This window comes from Grammomys surdaster, unplaced genomic scaffold (assembly GCF_004785775.1).
Source record: "Grammomys surdaster isolate TR1022 unplaced genomic scaffold, NIH_TR_1.0 125947, whole genome shotgun sequence".
NCBI classification, from domain to species: Eukaryota; Metazoa; Chordata; class Mammalia; order Rodentia; family Muridae; genus Grammomys; species Grammomys surdaster.
In genome coordinates, this window is record NW_021620769.1 from 925,414 (window position 1) to 942,363 (window position 16,950).

At 42.5% G+C, this 16,950-nt stretch overlaps 1 protein-coding gene across 2 annotated transcripts in view; it reads left to right on the top strand.

Moving 5' to 3' along the window:
- The window catches only part of Slc10a7 (solute carrier family 10 member 7), a 216,444-nt gene that overhangs the window by 66,558 nt on the left and 132,936 nt on the right, over positions 1–16,950 (top strand). For both annotated transcript variants that reach the window (XM_028753407.1, XM_028753408.1), the window contains exon 5: positions 2,295–2,333. In XM_028753407.1, the coding sequence (XP_028609240.1) occupies positions 2,295–2,333 (39 nt within the window). The remainder of the gene's footprint in view (positions 1–2,294; positions 2,334–16,950) is intronic.

Below are 16,950 nucleotides of genomic sequence, written 5' to 3' on the forward strand. Positions count from 1 at the left end.
CGGAGAGAAGCTCAGTGTGCTAGCGGCTGGCATGGGGTTGTTCGGCTGGCATGGGGTTGTTCGGCTGGCATGGGGTTGTTCGGGCCACCTGAGTGTAGAGCATATACACTAGTATGTGTATGGGGTGCTGGCTCACTGAAACTTGGAAGGGTGGTTCCTGAGCTGATCGTTAAGACAGCTGCGAGTTGCTAATGTCCTACCTGTCCCCTTGGTGCAGGAATTAATCACTTAGGTCAGAGAGCAAAGATGTAAGAAATATAGCATGAATTTGGGGAAATTGGGAGTAGTGTAATGGGGTAGGGAAGGAAACGGGGGAGGCTCTGTTTAGGGAGTGCTTTGTAGACTGTGTGAAGGGGTTGGATATCCCTCCCCACATCAGAGAACACTCGCGTTATAAACGATAAACTGCATAAACGACAGTCTCTAAAACTCAGAGTCATAGTTCCCTCCTGTACTACTGCTGGACAGTTGGGCCCAGTGGGTTCAGTGTCTAGCTTCACCTGGTCTTTGGAGCACCCTGAACTCCAAACCAGTCATTTCACAAAAGCTGTTGTCTTGCTGCCTTGGGGGATGATGACCTAACTGAAAAATCAGATCCATGTCCACAATCAGAAAAAATTCTCAGCCGATCCACAGGAAGCAGTACTAATGTTTGGGTCACAAAGGCAAACTAGGGAGACTGGGTGCCTAGGTTCCTTCCGTGGGAGCTTGACTTCTGAGTTCCACCTCTAGTAACTCCATGTTTCTGTAAGTGGTAGGCAGACTCGCTTGCCATCGAGTGAAAGGGTCTGAAATGATTTGGAAGGTGGTGCTCTGGAAGGAGGCCCCATTTCTCTGAAAAGGCTAAATCTATCTTGAGCACAGAATATGGTCTCCACGTAGGAACTGTTGGAAGTACATGCGTGCAGGAAGTAGGCCAGTGTTCCCTGTTGTTCTGACCACAGCTTACTAGTGTCCCTTTTATTTTTCTCTGAGTGGAACTTTCCTGGAATTGCCCATAGTGTGATTCTTGGATGATGCTAAAATATGTTGCTACAGTTGATGGTCGAGGTCTGTAATATTTTATGTAGCTGAATCTTTCTTCTTCCTCATCTCTCCCAGTACAACACAGGGCGCCATATGCCACTGTCCCTGTCAGGAAGCAAAGGTTTCCCTGGTCTGTGCTTGTTGCCTGTGTTCATGGCACAGAGGAGCTGGGGTCCAGTGCCATCTTTTATTGATAGGACCAGCAAAGGAGAAATCTAATGAAATTATCAAAGCTTTGAATTAATTATGAAGTGGCATAAGAGAGCCAAGCTCTCTGGAGCCAGCACCTCATTACCCATTCACTCTCATTGCATCCTCGTCTGGAGCAGAAACGCTCTCAGCTACAGCTTAGCCAAGCTCTGGACTTCAGTCAAACTTCGCAAACCAACTCCCCCTTTCTCCATTGAGGCTGCGAGTGTCCATGACGATTAACCTGCACTGCTCTGGGCGTTTGAACAGGTTTTCTCTACCTTTATTTGGTGTTGTTTTTTGCCTAGTTTTAGTTTTCTTTTTCTCCTTCCTTTTTTTCCTTCCTGCCTCCTTCCCTACCTCCCTCCCTCTCTTCCTTCCTTCCTTATTTCCCTTTTCTCTCTCATTTTTTTTCATCAGATGTTGCCCAAGTTTTCTCCATTTTGGGCAATATGAAAAGCTGTCAGAACTATGGCATGTAGCTTTGTGGAACACAGGGGCCGACTTAGTTGACAGATGTATAGCTTCTCCGTGTACTCAAGGGTGGTTTGGTAAGCTGAGCCAATTGTTTCTTCTTTTATTTGGTGTACCAATTGCATGTTACCTGCTTGTTTCTATTTCAGAAATGATTAATATGACAGAAGCTCTCTTGGTCTCCACAGCCCTGTCCTTGGTGTGGGACAATAGCTGTCACCTAGTGGTGACAGTCCCTTGGTAGGGAATAATTAGCGCTTGTCTTACTGTCTTATTAATACTCACTGTTATGTATAAACCAACCCCCTGTTTTCATAGTACTAGCAGCAAAATCAATACCAGGCTTTGATTTACTATTGGGGGAGTGTTCTTTTGGACAGTCACACAGTTTTGAAGCATCTCCTGTCAAACCTTTTCCTGCTTCTGACACCCATTATTGATGAATTCCTGAGCTGCAGCCATCTATCTTGGTAAACTACAGGGCAGTAGCGAGCTTCGAAAGCAGTGACTGAGGTTCAGCAGTGGCAGAGGGAGCGTGGGGACCTCTGCTTGCCCTGTTTCTGCTTACTTTCGTTGAGCTTCTCTCCCATTTATTTTCTCCACAGGCGGCTGCAATATTTAATTCAGCATTTGGAAGTTTTTTGGTGAGTACTCATGGTTTTAATTTTTCTTAAGATGTTGCTTTACACAAATGATTAAGGAAGAGCCGGACTTCTTTTACTCTTGGTTAAATATAAAAGTTTTGGGATCTGTGCATGTACCCTGACTTATACCCTGAGGAAAATTAGTAAGTCAAAACAAGTGAATCTTCTCTTACACTGTATTTTGGAGGCTTGGGTTTAATTGTCTGTTAACGGATGCAGGGAATCAACAAAAATGTTGTGAGTCTTATAGAGATTATGTGACTATATTGATGAAAATGCTGTGTGACTCCTTATAGAGGTTATGTCAATATATTGATCACTTAATGAGCTCCTTTTGATGATTATTATTCTGTGTCATGGGACAGAGGAATTTGAAAAGGAAATATGACCCAGCTGGTCAGAAAGGGAATGCTAATTTATTGCTTGTCATTTATTTTCTTCATTTCCCTGCCCAAGAAACTACCCACAGTCTTGGATGTATCTGAGAAATCTCTGCGGAGCAACAACAGTGATATGAGGATGTAATTCATGTTAAGTTGCAAGGAAATATAGTTTTTTAAAAGGACGTTGAAATATAAAGTAAACATAAAATGATTCAAAAATAGTACTATCTTTATAAGCAGAACCACTGTAATTACAAGGCTGTTGTTTTAGCAGTTAAATAATTACTTTTAAAATAAGTTATCACAATATTTGATTTATATTATGAAAGAATGGAGAAATAGTTTATTATTTAATAATATCGCTTATATTGTCATATTTGCTAAATTCAAGAAAATGAATTAGAATATCTGTTTTCGGTACAGAACTCATTTATAGACTTTTAGAGTAGTGGTTTACAAATGGCTGGCAAAAAAAACCCAGTGCAACGTAAGCTGGCTTCTGAGTCCAGTCTGTGTGCTTATTATTGTGTATGTCTTGTGTTTCTGAGTTGTATGCAGTAAATGAGAGTTCAAACTTTCAAACACATTGCTAACCTAGCATTAGTTCCACAGAATGCTCCACAGCTTCGGGAGCCTGCTGCCTTTCACATGCTTGCTGTTGGTTCTGTCCCATACAGAGCTAAAGTTTGTCTCATTCAGACAGATATTGTTTTGGATTTTTTTGTTGTCTGTTTTTGATGCCATATTTTTATTGGGCTTAGAAGCAAAGTAATAAAGTCTATTTAAAAATAACCTTTTGGCCAGGTACAGTAGCTATGGCTGTAAGCTTAGCACTTGGAAGGCTGAGGCAGTAGGATTGCTACAAGTTTAAGGCTATCTTCGGCTACATAATGAGACCCTGTTTTAAACACACACACACACACACACGGGGGGGGCGCGCCCGGGGGGAGAGAGAGCGCGTACACACACATTGAATTTTAAGACTACTTAGTTTAGACAGTAATATGCCATTAAGACACTCTTTCATTTCTTCAGGTATTCTCCATATTGTCACAATTGTTTAACAGAAAATATGTGTAAAAATACAAATTTTCTGGAAGCCAGTGTTGGAGTGGTTTGAATTCATATGCATCCACTATGAAGCATGGCTTCCTAACTTGGGTTGATTACTCATAAAATGCCTATGATACCTGAGAAAATGCAATAAGGTAATTTCGTAAGTGGCTGAAGCCAAACCCACTGTCCATTCACTGGAGAGAATGGTCCCTGCATGAAGTTTCAGCTTGGCCAGTGGAGCTACTTGCTAACACTCATTCAGGTCCCAGAAGGAGAGCTTCCACCAAGAGCCTCTGCGTTCTCCTGCAGCTCCCTCCTTCTTAGTTGTGTGCTCTCACGTAGGTTCTCTCCTTCCTTTCTTCACTTTTTCTTTTTCTATTTAAACCTTAGTTCATCTAATGGATCAGAATTGTTTATGGAAGTCTGGCCTCATACATAGGTAGTTTTCAAGTAGCTCTGGAAACTATAAAGAAATGTGGATGGGACATATAACAAAAAGGCAATGTCAAAGTTACGAAGTAAAGAAAAGACATTACTATAGATCCACAGTGGTCGTGATGCTCTAGATGCACTGGGTGCCTCAGGCAGGCAATGTGTACTCAGTGCAGAGGCCTGACTGAGGGCCTCTCTCCATGCTGCTCTGGAACTGCAGGTGCCTCTGTGTGGTAGACTATAAAGTAGCACAAGTGCCTGTTCTTACTTTCCATGTCCTTCCTTCCTTTCCTCTGAGTGAAACCCGTGGCTGTGCACGTTCTACTCCAGTGTAACAATAGATAATTCTATTTCCCTCCTTCTTTAACATAGTTACAACAAAGTGTAGTTGATAAGAATACATGCAGGTCTCATCCAAATATGACATGATGACTTGGTCTCTCAGGGGACAGACAGGGTTCACGTCTTTCTGCTCTGCCATTCATAGCATGTGGCTTCCTTCCCTGAGGTTGGCTGGTGAGCTACTCCCCCACCCCCCCACACACACATACCCAAGGTAGCATTCCTGAAATCCCAACACTGTCCTTCCACCAAGATCTTCTTACAGAAATTAACCACACAATCACACCTCGTCAGTAAATATGGCAGTTTGCCACAATTTCTATCATTAAAGAAGAGAGTTCACAAGACAAACCACAATTTCCGTCATTAAAGAAGAGAGTTCACAAAAACACCGGCTCGTACTTTCTGCCTATGAGGGATGCACAGAAGTATGCAGCGATCTGAAGAGAGAACTTACATTAGTGCAGTGGTGTGAGAGGTTGGTCTTTGAGTTGCTATTGTGAAGAGAACTCCCCCTGCAGAGGGGAACTTCTGAATTATAAATCATTCATAAGGAATGCTGTTGCTGTCATTTGGGAATTTTCTTTACGAAGGAATTTTGTGCTTATAATTAGTAGCCACCCAACTGGAAGCAGGATGGTCTGAATTCTCTCTTGACAGAATATTAACTGAACCAGATACTTTCCCTGTATATAATGTGGACAAATCTTATCATCTATCTATAAAACCATGCTGATGGAAGGTAGGGAATAACTTAAAGAAAATGCTTGTATCATATAGTAGAAACAGGTCTGAGCTAAAATTTACATCTAAATCTTGGTCTAATCTCTGATATTAGACGTTTTTATAAGTGACTAATGAAATCCACCAAATGAAGAAATTATTTCTACCAAGTGCTATAAGCTCTAAGATAAAGTGAATCAATGGCTATTCTGTGGTTATGAGTAATATATCCCTCTGTGTGTGTGCGCGCATGCACGCATGCACATGCATGCACGTGCATATGTTATAAGTGACTATTCCTCCTTGTGTGTGTATGTGAGCATGTGCGTATGTTTATACCCAAAAGAAATGATCACTTATAACCACAGCATATATGTTAGAATCTATATATATTCTCTATTATGTACTCTGCCAGCACACACGTATTAATAATCTATACAAACATTCTAGTATATATCAGAATCCGATATACAGTAGTATTTCAGGTTAATTCTGACTACCTGAAACCTTTAAAAGATTTTTATTAGAAGAAATTTTAGAGAAAGACCTAAGGGTATTTTTGTTGATTTTTTTTTCAGGCATCTGGGTATAACAAATAAAATATGGTACACATTTATAGCTAGTTTAATCATGTCCCAGGTCTAATTAAAACACAATGATTTTAAGAACTAATTGTTACATAAAAGGTTTTTTTTAGTAGAGGCATACTGGTAATAACTAATGATAGATGAATTCAGTTTACATCAGTTTCTTGTGCTACAGAAGATTTAAGTTAAGAAGTTAATGCCCCTCCTCCTCTGCTCATTTCAGTTGTTCAGTGTATTGTTATTGTGGAATGTAGTAAGGGACTGGAGATTTCCTTCTTGGTGAGGTTTGAATAGAATTTGGTGTTTCCATTTGCTCTCAAGAACTAGAATGATGCCTCAATGCATATGCCCTTATATCCCACATAGTGCACGCCCATGTAAGACCTACACATTTCAAGAGCGAGTGTCTTGATGTTACATCCTCATCAGAAGGAGGTGTGTTTACCTTTAGATTTTTAAAAAAAGATTTATGTAGTTTTATGTGTATGAGTGTTTGCCTGCATGTACGTGAGTGCACTGCATGTGTACCTAGTGCCTATGGAGTCCAGATGAGGGCACCAGCAAAAACAGGGAAGAATCTCAAATGTTAATGAAAGAGTATAGTGTTTCCTTCCTTCATCTTTCCCTTTCTTTCTCCTCCAATATTCAGTCTCTCCCTTTCCTTCCCTCCCTCCCCTCTTTCTCTTGCTCACCCTCCTCTCTGTACAAGGTCTGACTTGAACTCATGATGCTCTTGCCTGAGTCTCCTGAGTGCTGGAAGCCAGACATTTCCTTCCTTCCTTCCTTCCTTCCTTCCTTCCTTCCTTCCTTCTTTCCTTCCTTCCTTCCTTTCCCTAAGTCTAGCATGTATTTAGTTCATAGATACAGAGGAGGTCATTTTGCTTAGTATTAATGACGATGCTGATTTTAACCAATCCAAATTATTTACTTGGAATCTTGTTTTTCCCCTCAAAGTTCACGACTTACTTGCGCCAGAACAAACGAGTGTCTTTATTTGCGGGTGGTTGGTGCCAACCTGCACAGTACCATCAAACTCATCTTTGTAGCTTGGATGTCACACAATCAGAACGTTGAAAGATGGTACTTGTCTTTATAACTTGTCTTCCAGATGTTTTTCTTTACATCATGGAGCATGGATGTTTTCTTTGCATCATCTGTCGGGACTAATGAGCATCCTGAAGGCTGGGTTGCTGACAGTCGGCTAGTTTGACTAGTTGTGCTGATTAGTGTAGTCAACACAGTGCTAGCCACACAAGCTGAGGCTCGGGTGGATCCTCAACCGGCACTGAAAAGGGCTAGACACATACTGTGCTCTGTGCTCATAATTCCAGCCCCAGGACTACAGATACAGGAGGACACAGGAGACTTGCTGGCCAACCAGCCTACCCTACTTTTTGAGTTACAGATCAGGGAGTGACCCTGTCTCAGCCAACAGAGTGGATTCTAGCTTACACAAATCATGACAAAGCATTACCATTGGTTACCATTTAACAGTGGGACACAAAAGGCAGAGCTCACCCAAAGGGAACACAAGTTGATTCTGAACCCAAATATGAGTGATCGAGGACCAGGAAGACAGACTTAGGGCTCCACAAATCCCATATTTCAATATGGGAACAGTTTTATAAAGCTCTCATAATAACAAGAACACAGAAAATCATAAATAAAGACACTGGATGAGTTAAAGCAGACAAGCTTCTCTGCTGTAGGCCTCAGATGCTGTCTGATGTCATCTTAGCCTTTTGGCTTTGGAGGTGGGGGAGGGCTAGGTTTCTGTACATTCCGAAGGTCTTACCTAATTCATTGTCCCAAAGAGAGTAGCTCACACACAAGGAGGAACAATAAAGCTAAAGATGGCCCAAGATAATTTGGCTCTGGACGCATGACATTCCAAGCTCCAGAGCTCTGCAGATGTCCAGGGAAGGCTGCAGCTTCTCACCAAGAGCTTCCTTCCTTCACATGAGATAGAAAATTAACTCGAGTGTCCTCAGAGCCCCGTTAGTGCACAGCTTATTTCTAGATACTGAAGCAAAAGCACAGAACATAAATGAATGGGTGTGGAAGTCACAGTGAAAGCTTGAAGCAGCGGGAAGGCAGCGCCACCCCTGTGCGGGTTCCCAGCGCCCAGCCTCCGTTACGGATCTTGCCATGTCAGCGTGCTCTTTGTTAAATCAGACCCACTTTTAAAATGTGAATTTATCTCAAGCCCAAACCTCTCAGCAACACTATAAATACAAAAACTATCTTGTTATGACTAAAGGTAGCAGATATTAAATCACACGGGAAAAAGCTGCTCTAACTTCATAGCTGAACTACATCCTCCACAGGCTGTCTCCTGCCTGCCCTCCTTCTCTGAAAGATGGGATTAGCACCACTCCAGAGAGAATTTGCCTGTGTATGAGTCAGCCTATTCTCTTAAGTCTCTCCTTGTGTCCACTGAGTCCCTGGACAACACTGTGCCCTTGGGTTTCTCACTCACTTCATCAAATGAACAGGTTAGAGCTCTTTAGGACAGAAAAGAAACAGTCCAGAATCAGGGATTCCAGCCGTGGGGTGGGTGCCCGTCTCGTCTCTGTACAGTGCTTGTCCAACACAAGCCAAGTGTGTCAAAGGCTAGGCATGCTAGACTGAAAAGATGCTCTGTCGCTTAGGAAGGGGGGCTTGCTCACACTTGAATTCTAATTCATTTTTAAAACAAACTCTTATCTGAATTAACCAATGAAAATAAAAAATGGTCTTGTTATTTAATAAAAATGTGCAGAATGTCTCCCTAGTCCATTTTAGCAGCACAGTGCTCCAGCGGCCTGATGGGACTGGTGAAGCAGTAAATGCATTAGTCACAGTGGCCATTTTTCTTGCAGATTTGTGACGTAGATTTAATTAAGGGGATGACCAGCAACTTACAAATCTAATTTTGGTGGAGGTTGAGGCAATTTTTTTTTTATTTTAATAATGATGGATTTTTTTAAAGCAGTGATTTCATTACTATTTAAAGAAATCTACTAGTGTAGAACTAGCCAATTGACTAGAGTTATTTTATTACCCTTTAACAAATACCATGTGCTTTCATTTCTATTTTTATTAATTTTTAAAATGTCATCATTTCCAAGCTAAAAAAGTATTTGCTCCAAAATCTTTTGGGGCAATAATAAATAATGTACATTATTGTGGATGTTTATAAAGGTCCTCCTTAGAAACATGACCTTTGAAGTTGTTTAAAACCAAGGTTAATTTTCTTAATTTGAATCCAAGCTACCAGAACTGCTATTAGAACTGGGCTTTCAGCCCAGCAACTCCTGGTTCTTTTTTTTCTTTTCTTTTTTTTTTTTTTGTTTGTTTGTTTGTTTGTTTTCGAGACAGGGTTTCTCTGTGTAGCCCTGGCTGTCCTGGAACTCACTCTGTAGACCAGGCTGGCCTTGAACTCAGAAATCTGCCTGCCTCTGCCTCCCAAGTGCTGGGATTAAAGGCGTGCACCACCACTGCCCAGCACAACTCCTGGTTCTTAATGGGCACACAGTTCTCGTCTTCTTAGTTCTCTTCCTCCAAAGCACACATCTCCCAAGGTTAATCTATTTTTCCAGTGTAACTACCTCTCATTGACCATTTGTTTTGTTATTGTTGGCAGAAAGTTCAAATTTTGTTACATATACAGATATCCATTTTGGATATTGATATTTGCCCATGTTGGATATTCGGTTCTGAGTTCTGACAAGCGTACCCGTGTCTGTTGTGGCACAGGCTAGGATAAGGCGACTTCTGTTTGATCAGAGATACTTTTCTGCTTGTTTGTTCTCGGCCCTTCTCCCGGATGAGCTCCTAACTACCACTGAATGTGTCCCTTTGCTTTTTCCAGAGGGACCTGTGACTGGGCCCTGCTTGAGTTGTCTCTTCCTTTTGTGGTTCTTGTCCTGTTACCACAGTGCGTCAGCAAGCCTTCTCATTGCTACGTCACACTGCTTAGTAAATGACTGTTGATGAGGTTTAACTTGTGTGCTATTTCAGATAGTGAATGATTTCCGGTGTGTGTTAAGGGCTTGAAAGTCCCTAGGGTGTTGCTGTTGGGAGATGCTGTGAATCTTAGACGGAACACTGTGGAGATCCAAAGGGCACTGGGGAGCCACAGGACCCCTGTCAAGGAGGTGTTCAGTTTGCTCTGGTGCCCTCCCACCACTGCCATCTAGCATTCCAGCAGAGACCTAAAAACAATGCTCTATCTTATCACAGGCAGAGCCTCTAGTGCTGGGGAGCCTCTCTCTAAGGTTTCTCTCTAAGGTTCTCTGCTCTAGTGCTAGAAAGCTGATAACTTGGTTTTTGTGTTTGTGTTTCTTGTGATCGTGGATAAAGTTGCTTTACCTGTGTGCAGACCTCATTTACACATGTTTGTCCGTATCTCTCTGGGAGAACTTAGGAATGAAATTGCTGGGGCATGAGGAGTGTGGTTTGAATTAGAAAGAACCAGCCTTCACTTTGGCTTTGTTTAAGGTTCCCAGAGGAGTGTGTGGAACCCAATTGGTCCACATCCTTGCCAGCCTTGGTTTTAGCAGTTTTTAGTGTAGTCATTCTTAGGGTTTTCTTTGCCTTTACTCACTGGCTAATGATGATGGACAGTGTTTATTTGCCATCTGTATGTCCTCTTTGGATGGTGACTGTTCATATTTCTTGACCACTGAAAGAAGAAACTACACTGCCTGTTTCTTTATATTTGGGTGTAGGTCTTTATTCTGGTCACAAATCATTTATCAGATGTTTACAAGTCATTCTTCCTAACCTGTGTACACACACAGACACACACAGAGACACAGACACACACACACACACACAGAGACACAGACAGACACACACACATATACAGACACACACACACAGACACAGACAGACACACACAGACACAGACAGACACACACAGACATACACACACACAGACACACACAGAGACACACACAGAGACACACACAGACACAGACACAGACACACACTATTTTGTCTTTTATTTTTATTAGCAGTGACTTACAAGGGGAAATACATCTTATTAGGCCTAACTTACTGTTTTTTGTCTTTCATATCTTTGCTTTTTGTTGCGTAAGTTCACGTTTTACCTAAAGCCACAAAGATTCTCCTCATGTGTTGTCGTCTCTCAGTGTTGGCTTTCTTCTCCTATGTCATTCTCTCTCAGTGTTGGCTTTAATTTTTCTGCTTAGGTTTGGAGTTCATGCTTACAGATGTGACACAGCTAGGATTTGCTACTGTGCTCATGGTTGTAAAGGTTGAAATGCTTGTTCTTTTTAAAGATCGGTTTGTTTGTTTGTTTGTTTATCTATGCATACGAGTGCTCTGTCTGTCTGTATGCCAGAAAAAGGCATCAGTTCCTAGTAGAGAGGGTTGTGAGACAACATGTGGTTGCTGAGTCTTGAACTCAGGACCTCCGGAAGAGCAGCCAGTGCTCTTAACCACTGAACCACCTCTCCAGCTAACTTTTATGTCTGTCCAGCTCATCCCACTTGCCCCTGGTAGGTTTTCTCCATTGTCTTTGTACATGATGTTTTTCCTACACAGCATCTGATGTAAAGTCACATGTCTTTTCCTTTAGTTTAGAGTCTGAATATAAACTGAATATCTAATCCTTTGATATTCAGCTGGGGCTCTATCCATGAAGATAATAGTTTGGAGATCCTCCTGCTCCTGAGAACACTGGCTAGGGAAGTCAGTTTCTGGTTGTCCTGGCCTCTGCTGGTGCTTTCCCACAGAGCAGGCGCAGAGCAGCATCCTCACACCTGTGTACCCATTGTCCCAGACATAGTGCTGAAGAGAATCTATCAACCGTATTCTAGAGAAAGATAAAAATGTAAGCTTGAAAATTAAAGAGCCAATTCAAGCTCATACTTGGTGGTGCAGCAGTGATCCTATCATACACTCCAGAGAGAGAAAGGCAGGAGAATGGATGGGTTCAGGGCCAGGCTGGGTTACACCAGACCTTGTCCCAAAGAAAAAAGAATCAATTTAGTGATGTTGTAAAAACTAGATCAAATACAGATTTAAATGGCTTTAGAAGTACTTAAAAATAAACAAATAAAAACAGAAGAAAGAGAAGGAAAGAAAAAGCCACCAAGGTGATAGCAAGGACCATGTCTGTCAGCAAGGGGAGGCAAGCACAGGCCTTCTTTAGACACTTCACGCTTCAGCCCCTGCTGCTAAGCTTGGTGGACCTGTAATGCAGAACACTGCTGTGGCTCTGGTCTCACCATCTGGCCACAGGGTAAAATTTGTTAAGTGTGATCTAGAAAGTCATAAGGTTGTTACTAACAGGAAGAGCTTTGAAAATGGTTGTATATTAACATTACAATATTTTATTAACAATTCATTGTTATAGTTATAGACAAGATAGCTTTTCTTTTTCTCTTTTTTTAAAGATAGATTCTCCTGTAGCTCAGGATCCTTAAGCTTGTACTTCAGTCCTTTCACCTGCATATCCTATGTAGTGGGATTATAGGTGTGTGCGTCCCTACCTAGTTTCTGAGGGGGTTTTGGGCCTAGGCAAGGACTCTGCCATCTGGGCTACATCCCTTGCCCCAAGCGATGAACTCTCAATATACTAAAAGAAGGAATGTATAGCTATGAACATCAGTTTTTTTTAATGAGGAGTTCATTCCATTTTAAGTTTTATTTTCTCTTATATATTACATCCTGACAGCGGTTTCCTTTCCCTTCTCTCTTCCCAGTTCCCTCCACTCCTCAGTTTCCCCTCAGAATAGGGCAGGTCTTTCAGGGACATCAACCAAAGATGGCAGATCATGTTGCAACAAGACTAGGCCCCTCCTCTCACACTGAGGCTGAGCTGAGGCCACCCAATGGGAGGAAAAGTATTCCAAAAGCAAGCAAGAGTCAGAGAGACCCCGGCTCCCACTTTTAGGAGTCCGACAGGAACACAAAGCTGTACAGCCATAAGATGTGCAGAGGCCTAGGTCAGACCCACGCAGACTCCCTGATATTCCATCTCTGAGAGCCCCTGTGAGCACGGGTTACTTGAGTCTGGGTTGTCTTATAGCCCACAAGTTCTCTTTTCTTATGATACTCTGCCACATCTCTTTGCAACATCTGTACTTCTGGGAATTACTTAACAAAAGCCACACAGATTCCTGCCCAGTGGCTGCTGAGGTGTACAGATGAGCAAAGCAAGCTTTTCAGGCTTTTCCATCATTAAACTTATCAGTAGGGGATAAGATTTCTTGCTTATTGAGAAAAAAAAATTGCCTTTTCCCTTTACTTCCTGGCTCTTCAAATGGAGGGAGGGGGACGAGGAGAGAGGAGGAACTTGGTAAGAGCCTTCAGCTTTATCTCTTAACTCACAGGCATTTACTTCAGGTAAATGAGTCCCGAGACATTTGATACCCATAGAATTTTGGATCAACCTGAAGTCTATAGCAGAAGTCAAAAATGGGACTTTTAGCTCTAAAACCCAAAGCTTCCACCTGTGTACACAGCAGGTAAGATCATGGAGATGTCTAGCTGTGGACAGTGCACAGCTTGAGGGCGATGCTTGCAGGAGTAGCTCCTGCTCTTCTTCGTGAATCCCCTAAGTGTATTTAAAAAGCCAGGCCAAAGTTCCCAAAGGAATAACCCTGAAAAATGACCTTTAGTCACCTTCTCTGTCTTTGTCTGTCTCTCTCCTCTCTCCTTCCATACCTCTATTCTGTTATGAAAACCCCAGAGGGCAGTGGGCATCTGTCTTGGTTGTCTTGGATGTCACCACCCTTCCTTGTCCTTCCTTATCTATATGAGAAGGGCAGGCAAAGGAGTGCAAGCTTTCTTTCTCTATTAGAACCCAGTCGACACCCCCCACCCCCCAAATCGAAGAGTTCCGTTCTTAGCCATGGTGATGGTATGATGGCACCCCTGCGTGGGATAATTCCAGTTGCATCCCTGTTCTTTCTAGTCTGTCTGAGTCAGCCCACAGTTGTAAAATACTGAGCGCTTTACTGTCAGGGATGCAAGCAGATTTACCATGTGGAAGGAGTGGATGGAGTGAGTCCTACCAGAAGATGATATGTAAATCCATTACTAATATGTTCATTAAGAGTAGACAAAGACCACAGACTTGTAGACACTGGAGCCCTCACATTCCATCCTCAAACTTAATGTCACACGGTTTGAAGATATTTGAACAAGAATTTACCTGCTTTAGAGAAAGCAAGATAGAGTGGTAATTCCCAAGTGTGATCCTATCAGGCTTTTGGAATGTGTCCGTCTGGCTCTGCAGTAAGGGTATGCTGTCCTTGGACGCAGACAGCCTGTCACTTGAGCTGGGATCTTCTTTCTAGATGGTGCTCAGATAGGTGAACTTAGCAGTCATTTGTACCCATGTCCTCTGCTTCCATTGCAGATTGTTTTTCTCCTTGATTGACTCCCTGTACCTAATGTCTCACTGACATTGAAACTGCTCTAATGTCTCCCAGCAATCTTGCATGTCTCTGCTATAAAGGCATCTCCCTTACTTCTCAATTCAGGAGGCAAAGAGACTTTGGGGTTGCCATATTGCATCATCTGTGACTGTACTGACCAACATAGTAGCCGCAAGCCATAACCATTTAAATTAAATACTGAACATTAACTGCTCAGGAGATAGCTGAGTTGGTAAAGTATCTCTGTGTAACATGAGGACTTGAGTTTGATCCCCAGAGCCTGTGTAAGTAGTGGTGTGCACTTTCAGCCAGCACCGAAGGGGGCAGAGCCAGGAGACCCTGGGGCTTACTGACAGCTACGCCAGCAAATAGAGCCAGGAGAACCTGGGGGACTTACTGACAGCTACCCTAGCAAATCAGGGAGAGCTAGGCCAGTGAGCTACCCTGTCTTAAAGAAGCAAGGTGGATGGCTCATAAGAGTTCTCAAGTTCACCTCTGGCGTTTACACGCACACATACATACACATACACACACACAGACACACACAGACACACAGACACACACACAGACGCACACACGTGCTCAGACACTCCATACATACAAAACATAATGCAATTTAATTAAAGCCTTACATTCAGTCCTTCAGGCATACTAGCCACATGTGGCGTTGGCCAGTACAGTTCAACATATTTCATCACTATAGACAGTTCTAGTGGAGGAAACTGAAGAGAGATGCTTAGATAAGCTATAAACTGTTCTATAATTCTGTATTATTAATATGATTTCTTGTATTTGTTTTTTTAAGTTTGATTTATATATTTGTTTATGTGTATGAGCACACATGTGTTCACATGAACACACCTGTGTTTTTATTGTGTGTTTATTATAAGGTCTTGGGAAGATGGCTGAATGGGCCGTATGCTTGCTATGTAACACCCACATTAAAAGAACATGTGAGTTATGGTGGGGCACCCCTAGAGCCCCAACACTGGAAGCGGTAGGAACAAGAAGATCTTGGGGAACTCACTGGCCAACCAGTTTAGCTGAAATGGTATGTAGATTCAGCTTTTGGCAAGGAGTACATCATGCCCAAATGGGAAATTTTATGATTTTCTTCCCACCATTTCTCAATATCAAGTATCAAATTAGTATGTCTTTGAATTATGTTATATTCAACTGTTTCATCTTAAAATTGCTGTTTGAGTTGTTGACATTTCATTTTTAAAAAATCATGACGTGAATTTTGATTTGGGATTAGAATATAATTTCCATCCAGGCAGTGGTGGCACACACTTGATCTCAGCACTTGGGAGGCAGAGGCAGGTGGATTTCTGAGTTCGAGGCCAGCTTGGTCTACAGAGGAAGTTCCAGGACAGCCAAGGCTACACAGAGAAACCCTGTTTCAAAACACCAAAAAGAAAAAAAAAAATCCAAAATGGTTATAAGCATATTCTGCCATTCTCTGCTACATATTTATGCAAAGTGACATTCTTAGCATTGATGGTTAAGCCTAAATACAATCAACTCAGAAAATTATTGAAAACTTAGCATCAAATATTCAGGTTTAATTCTTTATGTTAAAATAAAAAGCACATCCATTTTGTTAGTACATAAACTTGATTTTGTTTCTAACAATAACTAGAGGCAGCTTAGGAAGTTCTGCTCTAGGCCTGACACAGCAGGACTCTTCTTCTGAGTTTCCTTTTTGATTATAAAGATAGAATTTATTTATAAAGGGGACTAAAACCAGGTCTACTGATGTGCTAGGCAAACACTGTACTCCTGAGCTACACAAGCGGCGACGGCGGCGGTGGTGCTGGTGGTGGTGGTGGTGGTGGTGGTGGTGGTGGTGCTTGTGGTGGTGCTTGTGAAGGAAAAGAAAGAAGAAACAACATCTCGTGTAACCATTGATCCTCCTGCCTCATCCCTCCAAATACTTGGGGTAACAAGCACAGGCCCCGCTCAGTTCTGGGCTCAAATCTAGTGAAGTAAGGTCATGTCCCTGAAATGTGTTTTTAGCAGTGTTGGAGCCTGTAGTGAACAGTTTATTTTAGAAATGGTATCACCCCAGCCCTCTTACCCACCCCTCTGCAAAACTCTGTAGTCCCTGGATGTGGCATTTCCCTAAAATCTCTGCCTGTCTGAGACAGGTTTTGTTACTAGAGACTTTGTGTGGTGAGAATGCATTGTGCAGCACCACTGGGCCTGGGCATCTGTCCCTCTGCACACCTATCCCTCTGCACACTGAAGTGGGTGGCACACCCATCCCTCCGCACACTGAAGTGGGCGGCAGTCCTGCTCACTCCTGTGTCTTCAGTTCCATCCATGTCCCCTCTGTCGGGAATTATGTTAAAGCCACTCCTGGGCTCGCTCTTAAACACAGACCCCCAGCAGCCTCACTGCTGTTGCCTCCACACAGATTTATAGTTGTAGTTTCTCTGAAAGCACCTAAAACATTGGATGTTAGCAGTTCCAGGAAGTACAAGGGACATGAAACTGGGAGCAGTGATGTCATGATGATCTGTTCGTATTGGTCAGTGAGGTGCTGTGCAGGGGGACCATGGTGGGTATTTGTTAGCAAGCATTCTCGGATCCCAGAATAGTGTAAAAGTGTTTAGACAGACTCCGAGTTCCCCTCCCCTTGGCTTTTTTCTGACCGTCTGATGTTCTTTTCTCTGTGGCCCCGCCTCCACCTCTC